Consider the following 21,093-nt stretch of genomic DNA (forward strand, 5'->3'; position numbering starts at 1 on the left):
ACTAGTGATTTTCACCTTGTAGCTTAGGTCGGAGCTACCAAATTCAGTACTTATGTCCTGTTACAAGCTTGTGGTGCCTCAGAAAGCTGTTCAGTTAGTCACACGTTAAGCTGCTAGTCCTAGGACCAGGCCGCCAGCACTGCCAGGTCTGGGTTGTGACGGCACAAGAGCGTAATCCCTTGCTTGTTCTGTTTATAATAAGCTAAGGCAGTATAAGGGGTATCTGAACTGTAGAGAATGGTGGTGCAGTCTGGGGACTTAACCTAAATATCTTTGAAGTGCTTTATATTAATCCATGGACATTGTTTCTCCACCCTGTAATCACACTTTAAAGAATTCTCTACCTGCCATAAAGTTTTGAAACATGACTTTTTTTGTCAATATGCAAAACTGCTACCTCGTAGAACCAAGGGAGGGTCAAGTGAGAGAGCTTTAGAACAATGTTTGGCCCACTTTTTTACATCAACTTTAGAAACTAGTCTATATAAACATTAATACTACTTTGATAAAATAGAAAGTTATGAACTTGCGTAACAAAAGGGAAAACAAGCACTGGTCATACCACTTTTATTTGCATTGTATCTGTTACATTGTTTATTCAATATAGAAAAAATATGAATACACTCATTGTATTCTTTAATTTGGTAATTCCACATTGTCAAATATTGACGATTTTATATTGGGCTTCCTACCCAATTTAGAAATAATAATGGCCTGGCAAACAATTGTCATATTACTGACATAACAGTACAGCTGTCCCTTGGTGCCTGAGGGGGCTGGCTCCAGGGCTTTCCCTCAACCCAGGGACGCACAAGTCTCTCACATAAAATGGTGGAGTATTTTCATACAGCCGACTCACATCTACTTTAGATCATTTCTAGATTATAATACCTCATTCAATATAAATGCTATGTAATAATTATATGCTATGTTTAGAGAATGACAGGAAAAGTCTCTGCATGTTCAGTACAGACACAACCATCCATTGTAGGCCTAACTACACATCCATCAGCAACAATGTAATGTTTTTTATTCAATTATTTATAGTCTATGGTTGGCTGTATCTGTGGATGTGGAACCTGTGGAAGAACTAATACATTTCTCTTTCTTTCTTTTAAATAACCTAATTTTGAAAAGACTTAGGATTAAACTAGTGCTTATTCAGAGATATACTTTAAAGATGGAAATTAATTCATTCTTCCCCAGGAAAAGTTCTAAGATAAGCATATTAAAGCACCTCAGTGATCCAGGAAAAACATGTATATTCCTTCTAAAGGAGCCAGTGCTAAAAGGAAATCAAATGGTAGACCGAAGAGTCCTCAAAACAGAAACCGTATTAACATAATTGTGCTGGAAAAAAGATCCACACTTAGACTGCAGGTTTCTTTTAAAAATCCATGTTGCAAATATAATCAGTGATTATTTGGGGGGACATAATAACTCATTGCTACAAAATACAGTTCCTTTCCATCACTTTTAGTTTCAGTGTACACTATGTACATCAACACAAGTTACCTCTCTTAAACTAAATACAAATGAATAAAGAGCTTGTTAAAAACCAGAATCAGGACTTATAAATAGTGCAGAAAATGCAAACGCCAAAAATACGATGCCTCCTATGATCGTCACTGTAAGAAAAGAGAAAAAAGTTCCATTAAGGCAAAATTCCTCTTGGAGGAAGCCATTATTCTTCCGATTTAGTCAATTAACCTTAAAAGCAAATTAGAAATGCAAAGAACACTTAGCATGGCTGACTGTGAGTAGTGCAAATCAGGATCTTCTCCAGCACTGTTTTGAGAAATGACTGAATTACATTAAATTAAGACAGTGCTGGCAAATAACAGTAGAACCAGAACTCACCTTACAATCCAATAATAAAAGAGTGTGTCTAACAACTTCTGGCTAGCAAAGAGACATCTTTAGGGCCTACCAAGTACACATGAAATTTTCAGCAGAATCAGTAAATATGGTCTCTACCTGTGGTTCCCAATCTTGTAAGACAGATTTTGAGGCCACAAAGTTCTCATATTTCCACGTGATGGCTGTTTTACTGACTTAAATCTGCCCTGCATCCAGTAATGCTCACAGGTGAATTTGCTTTCTACACCATCCACACAAGGGAGAAACAGCCCGTCTGCACCAGCAGAGGCAACACAACAGACCTCATTACAAAGGCCATGTCTACTTCAGATGTCAGAATTTAAATAACTAAAACTGCCCTTTCTAAGCTCTCTCAGTGATTCCAAGTGTTGAAACATATGGTATATTTCTGTAATTAAAAAGAAAACAGTCCTGGCTGGTGTGGCTCAGTGGACTGAGTGCCAGCCTGTGAATCAAAGGTTAACTGGTTTGATTCCCAGTCAGGGCATATACCTGGGTTGCGGGCCAGGTACCTGGTGGTGGGTGCACATGAGAAGCAACCACACACTGATGTTTGTCTCCCTTCCCCTCTCTATAGATAAATAAATACCTTTTTTTTTTAAAGGGAAATAAACTTTACCAGTTCGGACAGAGATTTTCTGTGCTATCATTCTTCCTCCAATCACAGCCAAGCCAGTGCATAAACAGTGCCCCACTGTTCCTCCCACAGCCACACCACAGGGGTCCTGGAAACAAAGATAACTGTAAAGCACTGGAAATGGAGACCAACAACAAAACATAAAATAATTCTAAAAATTCAGATGTATACTTATGATACTTGTAATAGCTACTTGAAGGAATGTTTCCATTATATGTAGAGCTAAAGATAAAAGTAGAAAAAACCCAATGTGTAAGATCAAAATAACCCTAACTCAACCTTTCAGCTATTGTTAAACATAGTCCTAACCTAGGCAACTCTCCCCTTAGACAGTATTTGACACAGGAAACGAAGTAATCCTAGTTTATGGTCCAGTCTGACTGTACTTCCCAAGGAGAGACCTGGCATCCCTCCTTCTGCACTGTGTCCTCAGGCACGACAGCCAAGTTTCTCAGTTACAATTCTCTGGATGAATTATGGTAATACCAATGTGGTTAAAAAGGTAGGGGAAATGACGAGAGAAGTTAAAGGGGTGAAGGTCAAGGTTCAGTTGAGTTCAGTGGTGAATAAGTGACAGGCCTGAATAGAGTCACCCTGTAGAGAATGCGGAGAAGGATGCTGACACCACCACAGTGAGGAAAGCAAGAGTGAAGGGCTGACAGAGGAAGAGGTGCCCAAAGGAGACTGAAAAGGCAGCCAGGCGAAGGCCCTCCCAAGAGAACCACCGCGGGCCTGCTGATGGCTGCAGTGACCTGGAAGCACTGGATCACCTTTCCTGGTGAGACCAGAAACTGGTTCTTCGGGGTTTAGTGAGCAAGGAAGAAGAGCCACACCCTCTGAGACAGGTGAAAGGAGGAAGAGGGTGGTATTTAGAAGAGAAGTAGAACTGAGGAAGGGGTAAAACTTTTTTAGATGAGAAAAACCTCTGCATGCCAAAAACCAAAAAATTAGGTTGAGAGGAGGCAAGGATTTCAGCTGTAAGTGGGCAGAAAGGAGCTGGGGGCCAGAATGCAGGACAGAAAGGACTGCCACAGGTGGGTGGGAATGAGGCAGACTGATTCCTGCTTTTCTCTGGGACCTACAGGCAGGGCTGTTTGCTGAGGAGCAGGCAGTGGATGTGCAGAAACTGGGGGAATGGAGATGGTTTAAAACGTTTGCTGGGAGAAACCGAAGAGGGACGACATTTGCCAAACTCTATAACTTCTAGAACTGTAAGGCAGAAGATGCTTTCATTCTATCTGAAAGTGTTACCTGAAAAATTACTGGATTAGATGAAATTAAATAGTTCCTTTATTACAGGATTTGTCAGTCTTTGCTATTTTCTATACTCAATATTCAAAACAAACAAACAAACAAAAGCACCAGGATATATTACCTGACAAATTTAGCTGACTCTGGGACTTCTCAACTTTTAACATGGCAAAGGACCCTAGGATTCTGTGAAATGCAATGTGGAATACTAAATTACACTGGAAACAGAAATCAGGTTCAGACTAAAATGTACTGAACTAGACTGCATGGTTTTTCACAAAAAGGAAACATTAAGGGATTAAAAAGATACCCATGTTTCTACCCACAGGCTCATACATATGCCCATGGCTCCAGCAGCGTGGAAGGTGACGCGCACAGTGCTCGCTGTGCTGGGGACCCTGTGCATGGCCTTGTTTCATACAACCACTCACACGACAGGCTGCAGGGAGGTGCTGCTGGGGTTGGTCACACAGCCAGAGACGCAAACCCAGGCAGCAAGCGCCACACTGCTAGACCAAGGTGACCCACACAGGGAACCCTGAGCCTTTCACAGGCGCCCTTCAGATGACGGTACTAAGGAAAACGTGGAAACTGGCATCACTTCAGCGCACCAGACCGCCACTGCCACCACTACATGGCCTCTTACTTTCAGGTCCCAGTGCTGGGAATCCGAAAGGCAATAAGAAAAGTCTAGAAATCAAGACAATTATAGGGCAAAGCCATTCAAGTGACATTTTAAAGTTTGTTTTAAAATGTGGGAATAAAATGAAAAACCAGATTCCATTTTTTTTCTCCAAAATACAGCATTTTCAAAGCTTCTCTGATAAAACACTCCATCCAAATATTAAACTGCAGTCTTTGTTAAGGAACCTGTCCTTTTATATTTCCCAGGAGGTAAAAACAAATCAAGCTTTTTGTCCAAATCCTATCATCAGATAAAAACAATGTAATTTTAGCAGATACAAAAACATAAAGAACATTGGTTAAGATCAAGAAAAACCCGAAAAATAGCAGCAGCAGCAGCAACATTCTGAAAATTCCACAAGCGTCTTCCTGGCTAATCTCAACTAAGTCTCTGAACATGAATAAAACCCTAACATAAAACTTGACTATTACCCTTGAAAGAAATAAAGATTTAAAAAATTTTTAAATGGGTATCTTTAAGTAAGCAGTATTTTAAAACTATTAAGATATAGTAGGAAACACTAGAAGGCAGACAGTGTTGGCTCTACTCATTGTCCCTGCTACCCACTAGCATATGTCCCCAAACAAGTCACCCCATTTCTCTGGCCTCAGGTCTTTTCTGGCTTACCATCCTAGGGCTTATTATTTTGGGGCTAAGACTTAAATTCTCCAACTCATCTTTGCAACACTAATTTTTTTAACACAAAGAATTGTGATACTCACTTCTTTGGTTTTAGATATTTAATGTCAAATTGGCCTTCAATTATTTACATCAATTTCTGTGCATATTCTCAACAAGTATACACAACAAAATTCTGAGAAAAGAAAGAGAGCCAAGCAAAGCCAACTGCCACAGCATCATTCTGGCAAAACTGAAGAAGATTCAGCAAGATGAATCAAAAGAGAGCAATTAAGTTTGCACACAAGAATACCATTTGACTGACTGTACAAAGTGGGAGTTGGTTGATTTTAGTATTTTTTAAATTGATTTTAGAGAATGAGAAAAAGAGAAACATCAATTACTTGTTCCACTTATTTATGCAGTCATTAGTTAATTCTTGCATGTGTCCTGACCAAGGATCAAACCTACAACCTTGGTGTTACCAGGATGACACTGACCACCTACCCCCTGAGCTACCCAGCCAGGTCCAAGAAGGTCAGTTTTAAAGAGGAGCAGGATTACTAGCTAAAGCAAAGTAGTCTAGCATGAAATAATCCCTTGGCCCATTCTGACTCTGTCCAGTACCCTGCAGAGCAGAGTAACATTGGTTATACTCAGTTTTCACACGGAAGTAGTCATATCTCAACTAAGACTCACCTCTCTAGCTGCCAAAACAATCGTAGTGAGTTGAGAGCGATCACCCCACTCCGCTAAGAATGTTAATGTAAGAGCTTGAACAAAGATAGGCGAAATAAAATGCAGCCACTTCTTCTGAGGTATCGTGCTTGTACCCGTTTCAACATCTCCTGGTCCATTTAAGAGTTTTGTTCGTTGAAACTAAGTTTAAAAAAAATGACATCAATATCAGGAAGCAAACCAAATTGCACAAAATGACTTAATCTTTCTTTCTTTTAAAGTTTAAACTCTATGGAATATGCTCCAATAATCTAAAGTCATGTGACCCTGAACTTACCTTGGGAACCACCATCTCACATAGCAACAAATGCTATGTTCTCAATTCTTCCACTCCTCCCCAACAAAACAAAGCAAACGGTATTCACTAGTCATTTGCTAGCCTAGATACTGTGGGGGAAAATGTACAATTATAAACTACAGTTCCTGCTTTCCAAGAGTTGATCATCAGTCTATTAAGGAACCTGATCACACATTTGGCATCCATCCCCACAACCTCTACCGACTCCCACTGACCTGGACAGGGCCCAGTCACACAGCCAGGGGCGAGAACGAAACTAAGCAAAATAATTTTCTGTATCCCACACGTTACACGGCTATGGACGACCGAGGAAAACCTCTAGATAGAGCTTATTTTTAGCTGAGTGCCTTTTTTGGCCAGATATTTAATAGTGCTGTGACTTACTTCTTCATCTTTTTTCTTTAATTCTGCTTGAACTTCTTCCAGTTCCTCTTGACCTTCATCTGGACTCATCTTTAAACCTTCCCGAAGCATTCGAATGCCAAAAATGGCAAATAATGCAGTTGAAACATAGTAGGTATACACCCTGGGAATGACTGTGGTGGCATAGCCAAACAGAACTGGAAGAAAATGCAACAATGTATCTGGTTAGCAAGTATCACAACCAAACAAAGAACAGTTACCTTCAAAAATCCTAATTTACTACTCTTTTAAAAGGATAATGGTTCACATTAGAAACTAATACAATATATAATAACCTTAAATAATTCCACTTCTCTCCCTTCACTAGTATTGAACCCTTAGGTCTATCCAGTGACCTAAGAGCTTATGAAAAACACCACTAGTCCAGGTGAAGATGGAATGTGTTCCACAGCGACCCCGCCAGGGGTAAGGACCACCTCCTCAGCCAAGAGGAGTTTAGTACTTTAGATAAAGGGTTAACTCCGATGCTTTCTAAAGATCCCGAAATCTTACAGCCTGGGAGCTACAGCACCTTCCCACATCAGTATTTCTTCATCACAAATCTCTAAATTACAAACTTCTACAGTGAAGACCCACACCAAGATTCTCATACAGCATGACTTAAACTCTGCTCCTTCATAACTACTTAAAATAAACATATTTTTATGAAAGAAAATGAATTATTTATACATATATTAAAAATAACATTTACAACAAACTCAAACTGACTCAGGACCTTTCTAATTCCATTGATTAAAGGACAATTAGGAAAGTTATGCAAAAACTACCCTTGGAACTGCATCAAGAACCCAAATCCTAACTAATACACCTTTATATTAGTAATATCAGCTCAGTAATTAAAATTAAAAACTCTGGAAGGGGCCAGAGGATACTCTCATATATACAACAAATGTGCACTTTACTTCACCAGCTCGTGTAAAGTAGGTGCAACACTTACAACTCTGCCTGGATATCCAAGTACACAACCGCAGAGGGGAACTAGTCCCTATTTCCTTATACTAGACAATGAGAAAGTCATGCTTAGCAATGTACAAAAGCCATGCATATGTGCACATCTGTGTTTAAATTATATGTATGTACACACACAATCTATACATATTTTCTAGCTCTGTCCTCTGAAAGGCCAAGAAGCAAGACAACTCAGTAACAATGAGCCAATCTCATACCTAGAATTTTTTTTACCTCTCCCCTCATGTGGCATCTCATCCCTAGATATGCATTCTGTGCAGCTGTGCCCCGTTTCCATCCCACAAATGGTGACTTTGAGGCAAGTTACTGAAGACATGGACACTTCTGAGTGGACAGAGAAAGGGAATGGAGTGAGCCAGGCCCACCCTATTCAACAGGACCCCTGTAGCAGCCAGCCCCTGGGGCACTGCCAGAGGACATTTGCTTGGCTGTGGTTCTGTGGCTTCACTGTCAGGTTGGAGGCCAGTAGGCAGGTGTGCTCTGCTCACTCCAGGCCAGGGAAGTGCATTACCTTTTAAGAACTCAAAACCAATGATAATCAAATAAAGTCAATTTGCTTTGTACTCTCTCCCACACCAGTATTTTAAACAATGTCAGTGACAAAAGCACTCCTCCCTTCTGGGGTGGGCCCCTCTCCCCGTTGCTGGATACACCAGCAGACATGGTGGTCCTAGCCCTTTGACCCCAGATCTTGGTTCCTAACACCATTCCCACCAACAGGCTCCCCAGAGAAATGGCTAATTCCAGGACTGGGCAGAGAAGGCACAGGTGAGTCTGCACCAAACCTTACTGTACCAGAAAGTAAGGAGAACAAAAACAAAGGGAGCAGGTCACAAGGACACAGGAGCCAGTTTGCAGGGGCCCTGACCACCAAACGAAGGATGATTTAAGCAACAACATAGTTACGTAATTAACTATAAACCACTGAAAACACAAACTCGTGAGTTTATACTGAAAACAGACAAATCAAAAGGAGATGAAGAAGCGCTCTTCAAGTAGTATGCCAGGCTCCCTGGTAAATGTGGATGAGGTACTGGAGGTAGAAAAACATTTTGCAAGCATCAAAGAAAATTTAAATCATGTAAGGAGCCATCAATTGATGTTACACCATAGGAAACAGGGTATTTGCATTGTCTTTAAGTGTTTCCCTAAAGATTGCATTAGTTGCAAAGGAAGAAGAAAAGAAATCTTAACTGGGTGAATAAAACTAAATCATAACGAGGGCCAGCTATGATGCTCTGACAGGGAAAACCAGCTGGGCAGAGCTCTAGTGGAGAACACGTCTCAATCTAACCACCACGAAACATCGAAACATCGAACACAAAATGAGGAACAGTCCTGTGTCAGTTGGGGCTGTATTTTTAAAAAAATTTTTTAGATTTTATTTATTTGTTTATTGAGAGAGGGGAAGGGAGGGAGAAAGACGGGGAGAGAAAGATGTGCAAGAGATACATGAATTGGTTGCTTCTTGCACTCCCCCAACTGGGGACCTGGCTGGCAACCCAGGCACGTGCCCTGGGAACCAAACTGGCGACCTTTGGGTTCACCTGTGCTCAATCCACTCAGCCACACCAGCCAGAGGGGAACTGTTTTTTTTTTTTTTTTAAGTGTGAATATCCTAAAGCACATAAGAAAAGGTGTGTAAACACTACAGATTAAAATACTAAAAAGAACTAAATGTAATTAATACTTGACCTAGACAAGATTCTGCTATAGAGAATAGTAAGTCACCTGAAAAATTAAAATGTGGGTAACAGATTGATATATCAATTTGTATATAAAGATACATATTAAATTAGGCAGTGATAGCCCTGGGCAAGTAGCTCAGTTGGTTAGAGTGCCCTGACACACGGAGGCTGAGGATTCAACCCCCAGTCAGTACCATACAGGAATCAACCAGTCAATGCATAAATAAGTGGAACAATAAACTGATGTCTCTCTTTCCCTCCCTCCCTCTCTGTAAAAATCAATAAATAAAAATTTTAAATAAGTTGTGTAAATGTGCACTATACAACCATAAGGTACATAAATTATTGTGTATGTACACATACCTACATGTAAATGAAATGTACACATGCACATAATTTTACTTAGATATAGATAAATGCATAGGTAGATCACAAATGCTAAAGCAAATGGGGTAAAATGTTAACACATAAATCTGGGTAAAAGGTATATAAAATTGTTCTTTGTACTATTTTGTTTTTGCAACTTTATAAAATTACATTACACAGAGGTTTAAAAAGTTTTTAGTGAAATATAACAAACCTTTTTAAATGTATTAAACTTAGTTTTCCTTTTACCTTCAGATGATCTTTTAAAACAAACAAACAAACTAACTTGGTTTGGTACTTACCCTTATAATCCCACCTTTTCTGCCTTGACATCTCCAGAAGCTGCAAAAAACTACTTGGGATTCTAACCTTGTTCTTCCCCTAGTTCCTGTCCCTCTATTTCCTCTTTCTTTGGAAATCTTCCCTCTGACACTCAAGTCCTTTTTCTCTGGGAACAATGAGAGGTCATTTCCCTTTCAGCAAGTGCTTTGCATCAAGTCAAAACAGAGCTACAAATGCTCATTCTCTCTTAGCATGTGGAAGTCTCAAGAATAAGTATCTGAAGTGAAGACACAGATTTGGGAATCACTAACTCACAGGTAATTATTTACACTGAGAATATTAGTGTACGAGGGAAAAATGGGCAGAGAATAAAACTAGAGAATAGCAATATTGATGGTACAAAAACAGTTTTTCAGAGAGAAAGAAATATAACTAAACATACACGGTGTCATAGAAATCAAGAGAATAAAAAGCTGGGGATGCCCATGAATATGGTCCAAGGAGCTCATTAACGTGGAAACTGGATGGTGTAACGAGGAGAGCTGATTACTGAAGGCTTTCCAACAGAGTTAGAAGCAGAAATCAGACTCCTTGTGGATGGAGTGAAATGGGAGGAAGGCCTTGAGCAGGGGGAAGAGCAGTAATAACAAAACTCGGAATAGGTCAGACTGTCGGCCCTGCCGTCAGATGGCACGGAGAGGCTAGGTGAGTGAGGGGCCGAGCCTGGATACAACCACCCAGGCAACCTGCCTCTCTCCGCCCTCTGAGGAAGTAGAGTTGAGACGCAGGTGACCAATCTGCAGACCCCATACACAGCACCTTCTCTGCACACTGAACAAATCTTTTTCTGCATTTCAGTTGTGTTTTCACCTTTCTTGATATAATAAAGTGTTGTATAGTGAAAATGTTGCATATTTTCTTCTACCTTCAATATTAAAATGGCTACACAAAATTCACCAATTCTGATAAGATTTTTTAAATGCACGCTGATATGACAGCTGTCACAATGCAGTCTAACAAAATTGTTTTGAATGAAGTTAAAGACAATTAAGTGCTACTAGGGCCATCTTATGGGGGAAAAAAACAAACCAGTTTTTTGGCCAACCCAATATAATGGGCAAGAATAGCTTCATGGAACACAATAAACCGAAAGTGACTCCTCAGGTACTGATTATCAGATTTCCTTCAGCAGGAGAATATGCAATTCTCTGTAGTGCTTCAGTCCTGCCTCTAAGATACCAGACATAAATAAACTTATCTGGGTGGGGGGGGGGGGGGNGGAGGGGGGGGAGGGGGGGGGGGGGGGGGGGGGGGGGGGGGCAGGGAGCAAGAGTACACAGCAAAAGCAAGGATTTCAAAGCAGTGAATAAACTGAGGATTGTGTACTGTAAATAGCTTAACATTTTATTTTAAAAACGCTATATGGTTTTTAGGAATTTATGTACTGAAAGCATTTTCTGTTTATAAAACTATGGAACATAAACCAATTTCTAACATAATTAGCTGAATGATTCAGTGACTTAATGCCAAACACCGTGCTTCTGCCTAAATCCAATAATCACATGAAGATCGGAAAAGCACACTTACCTGATAAGCATGTCATCAAGCCCAAGGCGAGCATAGCACCAGCCAGCACTGTCAGCCGGTTGTAGCGCATTGCCATAATGGCGGCTATAAAAAATGTCTTGTCACCCAGTTCAGATACAATGATAACGGATATGGCAGCGACAAACGCATGGATAAATCCCAAATTAGTTTGGGTAGCTGGATCTTCTTTATTGGCATGAACTGGGACAGCTGGTGTGAGTCCTTTCTGAAATAAAAAATGTACATTCATCACCTACTTTTTGTCACTGAAAAATCTTTTATCTTGTATGTGAATTAAGACGGTCACTAGACTAGTTTACATCACTCTGAAAGCCATTACTAAGGACAGAAGCCTCTGATGGACGGTCGCTACAGTGCAGATCCAGTGCAAGTCTACAAAACAATTTAAAAAACTGTGTGGACCAACTATATCTATACATTAAAATACCTTACTTTCCAAAAAGTTGTGAGTTCAAGCTCTTTGTTTTTTATTTGTAACTTGTGTATGTTTACCAAATATTCAAATAACAGGAAGCTGAGATAAATTTCATTAACACTTTCGAGGACAAAGTAAGATTCAGAAATCTCAGCAGGCGGGAGCCAAGAGGTGGCTCTAGCCAAGATGAGGTCTAACACAGCTGGAGACATGTATGGTCCTACCCTGAAGTCTAAAAATGTCCTAAGAGAGAACATGGCCTGATTAAAAAATAAAAAACAAACCAGAGTTTTTGGTTGGTGTTAAGGCCATTTTGAGCTGAAAACGTGACAAAGTTCTGAAGGGGCATCAAGCACTTTAAAGAACCAGTGGCACGTCCATTGTTTCGTGCTGCTCGTTCTTCACCCGTAGTTCTGTACTGGTTCTTGAGCACCGCATTTTACAAATACCAATGGCATTCTTCTCAGAATCACAACAACTAATCCTAAAATTCATATGGAACCACAAAAGACCCCAAGTAGCCAAAGAAATCTAAGAACAACATGGGGTTCATGCTCTCTGATGTCAAACTCTGCTATAAAGCTGTAACAATCAAAACTATACATGGAACTGGCATAACACACACACACACACACACACACACCCCAGTGGCATTCCCTGGAGAGCCCAAAAATAAATCCGTAGTCTTACAGGCAATTAACCTAGAACAAAGGAGGCAATGATACACAATGAAGGTAAAGGCAGTCTATTTAGTTAGTGGTGCTGGGAAAACTGGACAGATACAGGCAAAAAAATTAAATTGGACCACTTATATACAAAAATAAACTCAAAATGGATTAAAGACTTAAAGGTAAGACCTGAAACCATAAAACTCCTAGAAGAAAACAGGCAGCAAACTGTATCTGTCATAGCAGTATCTTGTTTGGATATGTGTCCTTGGGCAAACAAAAGAAAGAAAGAAACACATGGGACTACATCAAACTAAAAGGTCTTTCACAGCAAAAGAAACCATCAAAACAAAAAGACAACCTATTGAATGTGAAAAAATTTGCAAATGATACATCTGATAGGGACTTCGTATCTAAAATATATAAGGAACTCATACAACTTAATTAACACTGAAGAAACACATTTAAAAATGGGCAGCCCTGGCTGGTGTGGCTCAGTGGTTGGAGCACCCTCCTCTAACAAAAGGGTTGCAGGTTCAATTCCTGGTTGAGGCACAGGCCTAGGTTGTGGGTTCATCCCCAGTCCAGGCACAGGTGCATGCGACCCCAGGTCCAGATACCTATGATCCCTGGTCTGGGTGTGTACGAAGGCAACCAACAGATGTTTCCTCTGACTAGACATTCCTCCAAAGAGGACAAATGGCCAACAGACATATGAAAAAATGTCCAGCATCACTAATCATCAGGCAACTGCAAATCAGCACCACAACGAGATCGCCTCACACCTGTCAGAGCCATCATCAGTAAACCAACAAACAAGCGCTGGTGAGGATGTGGGGCAACTCCCTTCGTGCACTGTCCGTCAGATTGTAGATTAGTGCCGTGGCTATGGGAAGAGTATGGAGACTCCTCAAAAAATTAAAAACAGAACTGCCACAAAATCCACCTCTTCTGGGTATTCACCCAAAGAAAACAAAAAGAGCACTTTGAAAAGATATATGCATCCCTAAGTTCACTGCAGCACAAGCAGTTACAGCCAAGATGGGAAAGCAACCTGGATATCTTATCAACATGAGTGGGCGAGGGGAAGTGGCTTATGCTCACCACACACACAGACGCAGGCATAGTACTCAGCAATAAAAAGGAAAGCAATGTTGTCATTTGGGATAACATGGATGAACCTTGAGGGTACTATGCTAAGTGAAATAAAAGACAAATACTGTAAGATTTCACTTAATTGTGTAATCTTAAAAAAATATGAATGAATGAACAAAACAGGACACAGACCCCATAAACTGAGATCAAGCTGATGGTTACCAAAGGGAGGGGGGAGTAAGAGGGAGGGAGAGGGAGAAAGATTGAGAAAGAGCCAATTCCTGGTAGGTTGTACGTCTTTGGGCAGATCCAACCAGAAAGTAAGTGCTCGGCACTTACTCATTCACTACCCAGAAGTACAGAGGAGTTGGGCAATCTCTGACCAATGAGGGAACTCAGTTCTCAGGTTCATTTCGCAAGGCTCCTTCAAATTCTCAGCAGAATTCAGTACTAGGCACTCATGCAGTGGCTAACTTGAAAATGCTCTGGGATATATCCATTTACCTCCTTCCCTGGACTGACAGTTTGAAAGAATCTGACATGTTCTGAGAACAGGGAGTAAACCATCAGATGAAATGGCTGGGGTAACATAGAATAAATAGGACCCAGACTGAAAATCCTGCATGTATGGCCAGGCTTAGAGGCAAGTGAGCAGCCCTTAGAAGTTTTTGAGTAGAAGGCAAAAACATGATTAAGGCACTATGACTAATGCATCAGGGCTAAAAGTATAGAACACCGGCCACCAGACCAATTAGGAGGTCAGCTGCATAAGACTAATTCTGATAATATGGAAGGAAAAAAATCTTTTCACAATGGAAAGAAATATGAACAGAACTTCAGAAAGGGAAGAATCAAAGATGATGGTTAAGGTTTTCTATCTGGCTAAGAGGAATACTGGCATTCCTACAAGGTATATGGGAAAGAGGAAAAAAATAAGGGGTTTGATTTCAGACCTGTTCAATTTGAGGTGATAAAAAACATTTCAAATGAAAGTTTCCAAGAGGCCATACAAATGGGGCCCCAGCACAGCCTCAAGGTATGTGTCTGGTTGCTGGCAGCTGGAGTTTATTGGCTAGAACTTTGCAAGTAGATGAAATTTCCAAGGGAAAAGGGCGAGACTGAGTTGAAAAACATGATGAGCCTTGGGGGATGTCTATATTTAGGGAGAAGGGTGGAGGGGGTAAGGAGAGAAAACAAGAACTGTCTTAGATATTTAAAGTCAGGCAACTGATGGTCAAGATGGGCAAACACCATTTCACTGAGCTACTAATTAGAGGCCAGGTAGTTTCATGTACACCGTTCTATTCGTATTCAAAACTTTAAGAGCTGCTAACACAAGAGGAGAAACTGAGGACCGACAGCATTAAATAATTTTCCCAAGTTAATACAGCAAAGATGGGGTCCAACCTTCAAAGAGTGGAGAGGTAGCAGTGTCAAATGAGAACTCAGAAAAGAGTCCTGGATTTAGCAACTGGAAAGTTACAGGTATCTTTCAGAAATGAAATTTCAATAAAAATAAAGGGACTCACACCAGATAATGGAAGACTAAAAGGAAAGTGAAAAAGCAGCTAATTTCCTAGACAGAAGTTTGGTTTATAAAACTGAAGACTAGATATAAGCATACAGGAGAGGTATTGTGGGTTCAGACTCAAACCACCACAATCGAGCGAGCCTCGAAATCTTTCTGCTGGTAGAGCGTCTTGCCTTGTCTTTGCCTTGTCTTTGCCTTGAAAGACAACCCCTGTGAAGAGCAATGAACTGAGGTGCGCTTATAATGCAGTCAAGAGGAGTTAAATTAATGGCCTTCAAATTTTTTCATTCCCCAAACAGGGAAGAACCTGGGGGTGTGTGTAAGCAGATATAAAGGAACCAATGAAAAGGAGAGAGAATGAAGATACTGAGGAAGGAAAATACTGGAGGTCAGAGAACAGGCAGATAGACACAGGGAAGTGTGGTGACAAGAATGATAGTTTTGACCACTGCCTGAAAAAAAAGCAGAAGGTATGGCATAGAAGCAAATATTTATATGCGTAGAAGAGGGTCAGATGTGGTGACTGTAATTCCAACTTTGGTATTCCACTATTCAATTACAGTGCAATGAAATAATAAGTAATGAGACACAGTGTTTCTTTTGGTACAAACATTATCTCATTATTTTAATCTGGGTCTTAAACCCAAATTATTTACATCTAGAAAACAGTCAACTTACAATTTAAAAAAAAAACTTGCTGAATAACTCTACTCAAAGTTAAATTTAGTTTCAAATTGAAAAACTATAAAAATAAAAAAATACTTTTTATTTAGAAAGTATTCTTACATACTTTCATGATCTTCAAGAAAGAAAAAGGACAGTCAACAATGCAAAAATAATCACTATTATAGTTCTGTAGTTTCAAATGAACACATCTGACTACCGAAATGGACGGACACCTGCCTCGGAACCTCCATCTACACGTGAGGAAACTGGGGAAGGTGAAGATGCTTCCTTTAGAAAAGCAGACAGCCACTACCAAGAAAAGACTGATGTCCCTGCAAAAAAATAAAAAGTCGCTCAACAAAAGTCATCACACAAGAGGCGAGATTACTTGAAAAGCCAGAGGAAATGCTTAGAATGGACTTGGAACTGTCTCCTTGTCATTCCTTTATCATATAAAGTCAGAAAAACCTTATTCAGAAGTTGGAAAATGTGCGCAAATATGTACGATCAGCTTAAAGGATGACACCACAGATAAACCTGGTTTTAAAAGATTGCATTACAATAAAAAATATTTTACCAGAAATTTTCACTATCATTTTCTTTTCATGGATGGTTTAGTCTGTTTTTTAAAATATTTCATTCCTTATTAGTGTTACTTGTTAATTCATATTAGAATATGTATTTAACAAATACATTTTTATTTAATGAATGTCCTTAATGGGTTTAGAAATGTTGACATTTGAAAGGTACTAAATATTTCACTGATTTTGTTTTAATCAGTTGCTTTGGTGACAATACCAGAAACTGAATCGGTACCATAATGCTCCCTTCATTCTGACACAGCAATCCTCAGCAAGACAAGTGTCCTCACGCCTGACGGACTCAACCTTCACTATAAAGAGGCTAGAGCAGGGAGACTGCACTGACGGAGCAGGACTGCAACTAAATTAGAATGAAAAAAAGTTCAACCTGTCCTGTGGAAAGCCTTCTCACAGTTAAAAGATAACAAATGAAAGAATCGCCAAGAAACACAAAACACCGAAAATCTGTACTGGGTCAAGTAATAAGCTTCATGGTTTAGCAACAGTGTTACTTAATGAGATCAGTTCTTTGGACTTCCAGAATATGCAGCCAATTATAAATTACCTTTATTAAACTACCTGACCTCCCTCAACTAAAAGGACTTATCTTCTTACGTTACAAATTCAGCCAAGGGAAGGAATACCAAAAAACTGAGTATGTCGCTAGAAGCATAAACTGCATAAATGAAAGAATCCAAATGACCAACAGTACTTTGTTTCATGAGTTTGTAAATTGGGGTTTAATTGTAACTCTAAGTTTAGAATGAATTTCCCCAACACTTTTTTAATCTGATAGAGAAAAAAAATACCCATTGTAGAAAGCAGTTAGCAATTCAGTTATCTGCTTCAAAGCATCCTGTAAGATATGACTACATTTTAATAATGCATCTTACACTTGAATGCCTACCAATTTAGGAGAAACTTTTCCCTCTCCATTTTCAGAAATCTACTCTAACACCATTGTGTCATGAAAAGGGTAAGTTTAAATATCATACCCTTTTTTTAAAAAGGGTCTTCCCACATACTGTAATACTGTTCACTAAAGAGAAAAAAAGTTGAGCCATATAAAAAAACATGAAAATATAATTAAAACAACTGGATTCTATTACAATATAGAAATTAGAACAAATTCCTATTAAAAACAACCATTAAGGATATTAAAGACAAAAAGGATATTATATTGTGCCTGCCCTTCCCTAATTATAAGAATCCTTAAGGCCACTTAAACATGGTCACTAGATATGGCTGACTTCATTGTACACAACTAGCTTTATTTGGCAGCTGTGGAAAGGGTATTCCAAACCTACCACTATTTGTGTTTCTAAAATCACTGTAACTAAAACTTTAACAAAATATCTCTCACTTATAAAGTTACTTAAACCCAAAATAGTTACTGTTCGGCGGGGCCAGGGGGACTTCCAATAAGTTTAAAGACAGAAGGCTAAATGATCAATTCTGAGAATATCATGAATCAGCATTTCAGTTCAATTTCAGAACTGGAAATGGCAAGCAGGGTCAGCTAAGTCCCAGGAGTGCCAAGCAAGAGAGAAATCCCTTTTAACCAGGTGGGGATGTCTTCATAAAGAGATATCTGCTGGTTCTTGGAAGGTGGAAACCTTCTGACCAGTGGGCTTCCGGCTCTCTGAAGCCTTGAGGGAGACCTTTTGTTGGAGAGACTAGCCACAGAGCACATGGCAAGGTCTTCCGTTGGGGTACAGCATACGAGCAAGGGAGGGGGACTTAAAAGCCTGGAGATTGACTGGAGCCCGATCAGGAGATAAACTGAACATCTGCCGAAGAGGCTGGACTGAAATCAATAGGCAGGGGCAACTCGGTAAGATTTCTAAGAAGTTAAACAGAATTCAAAGTATAGGAAGATTCGCTGGGTGAAGACAGGCTAAATACAGCCTGGAATGAAAGTGGAGGGGGAGGGGACATGGGCGCCAAACCAACCCCTACTGGGACCCAGGGCCTGAATTCAGGAGTCCAAATAGGAAATGAGAAAACCCAGGGCAGGTAGACGGAAGAAATTTAAAAACGTTGCCGAAATTTTAATGCAAGTGACTAAGTGGTTCTAGTAACATAAATTATTAATTCGTATCTATTTAGGGGAGGCAAAAGACAATTCTGTATATCTATAAAGTTAGTTTGGGCATCCCACAACGCTGCGGCACTGTGTACCACTGCCAGAGACTGATTATTTCTCTACGTTCCTAAGAGCTACTTCTTGACAAGCAAGAACTCGTTTTTAAAAAGTGAGAGTCGCGTTTCAAAATCCATGTGTATTTGGGGGCGGGGAGACCACAAGTCATACAAAGCTGAATTTGAGTAAACAGCTGTTTCAACAACGAAAAGAATACGAAAAGCCACCCAGCTGCCCTGTTAAACTTCCTACTTGGGATGAGTATTTCCAGCTCTACACACTACATCTGAATTACAAGACTCCCATTCCTCAGCAGCATCTTCGTCCTCCCCAACTAAAGGATCACAGTGGGCTTACACCTGCTTGGGCTCCTCGTTCCCTCCCCAAAAGAAGCTGGGCCAGACCAGGCCTGACCCCGGAAAAAGCGTCCTCCGCCGTCTTCCACCCCCGGTGCCAGGCCCGGTTCCCCTCCCCGCGCCGGCAACCCGCGGGCGAGCGCGGCGTTCCGAGTGGCGGAGCTCCCGGTACCCCGAGCAGCCCCGCCTGCTCCGGCCCTTCCGGCTCACCTCGGCCCGAGCCGGCTCGGGGCCATGCCCAGATACGGGCTTCGCCTGCAACTGCTGAGCAGGCGCAGGCGGTTCCTTGTTCCGGTGGCTAAAGTCTTCATCGGGGACAGGCAGGACCCCAGCCGCGGCCCACATTAGTAGAAGCAGCAGGACCAGAAGCAGCTGGGGCGCAGATGCGCGGCCGCTCCCCTGGGCCGCCGCCATCCCGCCCACCAAGACGGCCACCGCAAGAGGAAGTGTAAGACACGGGCAGCCTCGACCCTGAGCCGCCCCTCAGGCCTCGCCGCCGCCGCCGCCTAGTGAGGAGTCAGCACCATGCGGGAGGGAGCAGGGACCGGCTTGAGCTCCGGGCAGGCCGACCACCCGCTCAGCTCTCCCTCTCCCGTGATGGCCACACGACTCCGCCAACAGTCTCTGGGCACCCCAGCCCCGATTCCCCCCAGGCCCCGCCCCTGCCCCTGCTGGCCTCCTATTGGCCCGGCGTCCGCCTCTGCGTCTTGACGTCCTCCAGCAGGCTGAAGTGCGGCTCTCGCCCTCTTCCCATTGGACGGGGCACTCCCGGCAGGTACCGTGGCCACATTACCTTTTTCTTTTTGCATCCTTCTCACGCCCCACCTGGACCCTCCTCTTCTGTATCTGCCCACCTTCCCAAAACTGCGCGGCTCGTTACTTCTCCCTTCTGAGTCTTACCCCTAAGTCTAGGCTGGCGTTTCCTTTCCCTTAACCTTTCCTAGCTGTCAAATTAGTTCCAGCGCCCCGGTTACGTGGCACTCACTTCGAGCACCATCACATCTTGCACGGTTCCGCACTACCTCACGGATTCTCCGTGTGGCCTCTGACGCGGGGATCTGCTGAGGAGAAGGTTCTTAGAGGGCCAAGATGCAATTATTTAAAACCTCTGAAATAGGACTTGGGAAGTAGCAGACATTTTTCAAGCCTTGTTTTACCATAGATACTATTTGTTTGCCAATAGTCACCCCCAGACCAAAAAAAAAAAAAAAAAACATAGAACATTGCCCTTGTCTTGCAACGGCTCTCCGTTTGGGATGTTTTGTGGTGCATTTATTTTAAAATGGCCTCTTAAAATTTGGCTTTTGAAGTTGAGTGTTTAGGATTTTCGAAGGCTGGAGATTGAGGTGGGCAAGAGCAGAAAACAGGAAAGATTGGTTGGTTTGGCTTGAGAATATTTTTACATTTTGCATTTTAAAAAGCTGAGCTAGGTAGTCATCAAAAGTTTCATTCTAAGGTGGTCCTAACCATGTGCCAGGCACTCTTTCTACATGCCTTAGATAATACTGTCCTTTGTAAAGAGCTGAGAAGAGTTATCACTAAAGACTAAACGAGAAATGGACCCACCAGAACTGGCAAGGTGAACAAAGGTACTTTGAGGTCACTGAAGAACCATGTTATGTCATGAGTTAGTAAAGTTTTTGTCTATGCCATTCTTCCTGTCTGTTATTAACTTCCTCCACTCTGTCACTGTAAACTGCTCACACTTCCAAAACCTGTTCAGGTCTGACCTCTCAGAAGTCTTCCTCCAATACCTCTTCCTACAGAATTCATCACTCCTTGCTTCCTGCTACTGTGGCTTACACAAGCTTCTACTGTTGCAGAAGTAACCAGGATGCCTCTTACACAATTGGGATTGCAACTGTTGTGCCTCCCAGTTCATCTCTAGAGTGCAAATGTTTGAGCCCTCACACACCAGTAATAGAAATCCCAGAAGTGCAGACTGTCTTCCCTCCAACTCCTTTTCCTTTATGCATACAGGATTTGCTGTGCTTAAGAAGTACCTGAAAATGCCTGGTAGATCAGTCTCATGGCTGAGGCAGTAGGGTAAATGTGGGGAAATTGGCCATGTGTCTCTGATTCCTGGAAGGTGCTTGGCATATTTTCTGGGGGTGGGCTGCCCAAATCCCAAAGCTCTCTAACAGGAAGTGCTTCTGGCAAAAGTCCCAGCCACCTCAGCAGATGAGGCAGCAAG

The 21,093-nt window shown here is 41.5% G+C and overlaps 1 protein-coding gene across 1 annotated transcript; it reads right to left on the reverse strand.

Moving 5' to 3' along the window:
- Positions 1-550: 550 nt before the first annotated feature.
- Positions 551-19,532, reverse strand: TMEM165 (transmembrane protein 165). Its single transcript, XM_037034136.1, has 6 exons — positions 19,110-19,532; positions 11,424-11,649; positions 6,493-6,668; positions 5,772-5,951; positions 2,501-2,606; positions 551-1,628 (listed from the first exon to the last, which is right to left on the reverse strand). The coding sequence occupies exons 1-6, from the start codon at positions 19,311-19,313 to the stop codon at positions 1,552-1,554; spliced, it is 969 nt and encodes a 322-aa protein (XP_036890031.1). The 5' UTR covers positions 19,314-19,532; the 3' UTR covers positions 551-1,551.
- Between the last annotated feature and the right edge of the window lie 1,561 nt (positions 19,533-21,093).

The sequence above is a fragment of the Sturnira hondurensis genome, unplaced genomic scaffold (assembly GCF_014824575.4).
Source record: "Sturnira hondurensis isolate 20B ecotype Veracruz unplaced genomic scaffold, ASM1482457v3 Scaffold0022017, whole genome shotgun sequence".
Classification (NCBI taxonomy): domain Eukaryota; kingdom Metazoa; phylum Chordata; class Mammalia; order Chiroptera; family Phyllostomidae; genus Sturnira; species Sturnira hondurensis.

Excerpts from the sequence above, each read along its gene's own strand:
- TMEM165 (XM_037034136.1), bottom strand. The coding sequence starts at position 19,313 with ATGGCGGCGGCCCAGGGGAGCGGCCGCGCATCTGCGCCCCAGCTGCTT. Across the intron at positions 2,607-5,771 it reads TTGTTTTGGCAGCTAGAGAG|GACCCCTGTGGTGTGGCTGT; the intron begins GTGAGTCTTAGT and ends CTTTGTTTCCAG. Across the intron at positions 1,629-2,500 it reads GAAAATCTCTGTCCGAACTG|TGACGATCATAGGAGGCATC; the intron begins GTAAAGTTTATT and ends CTTTTCTTACAG.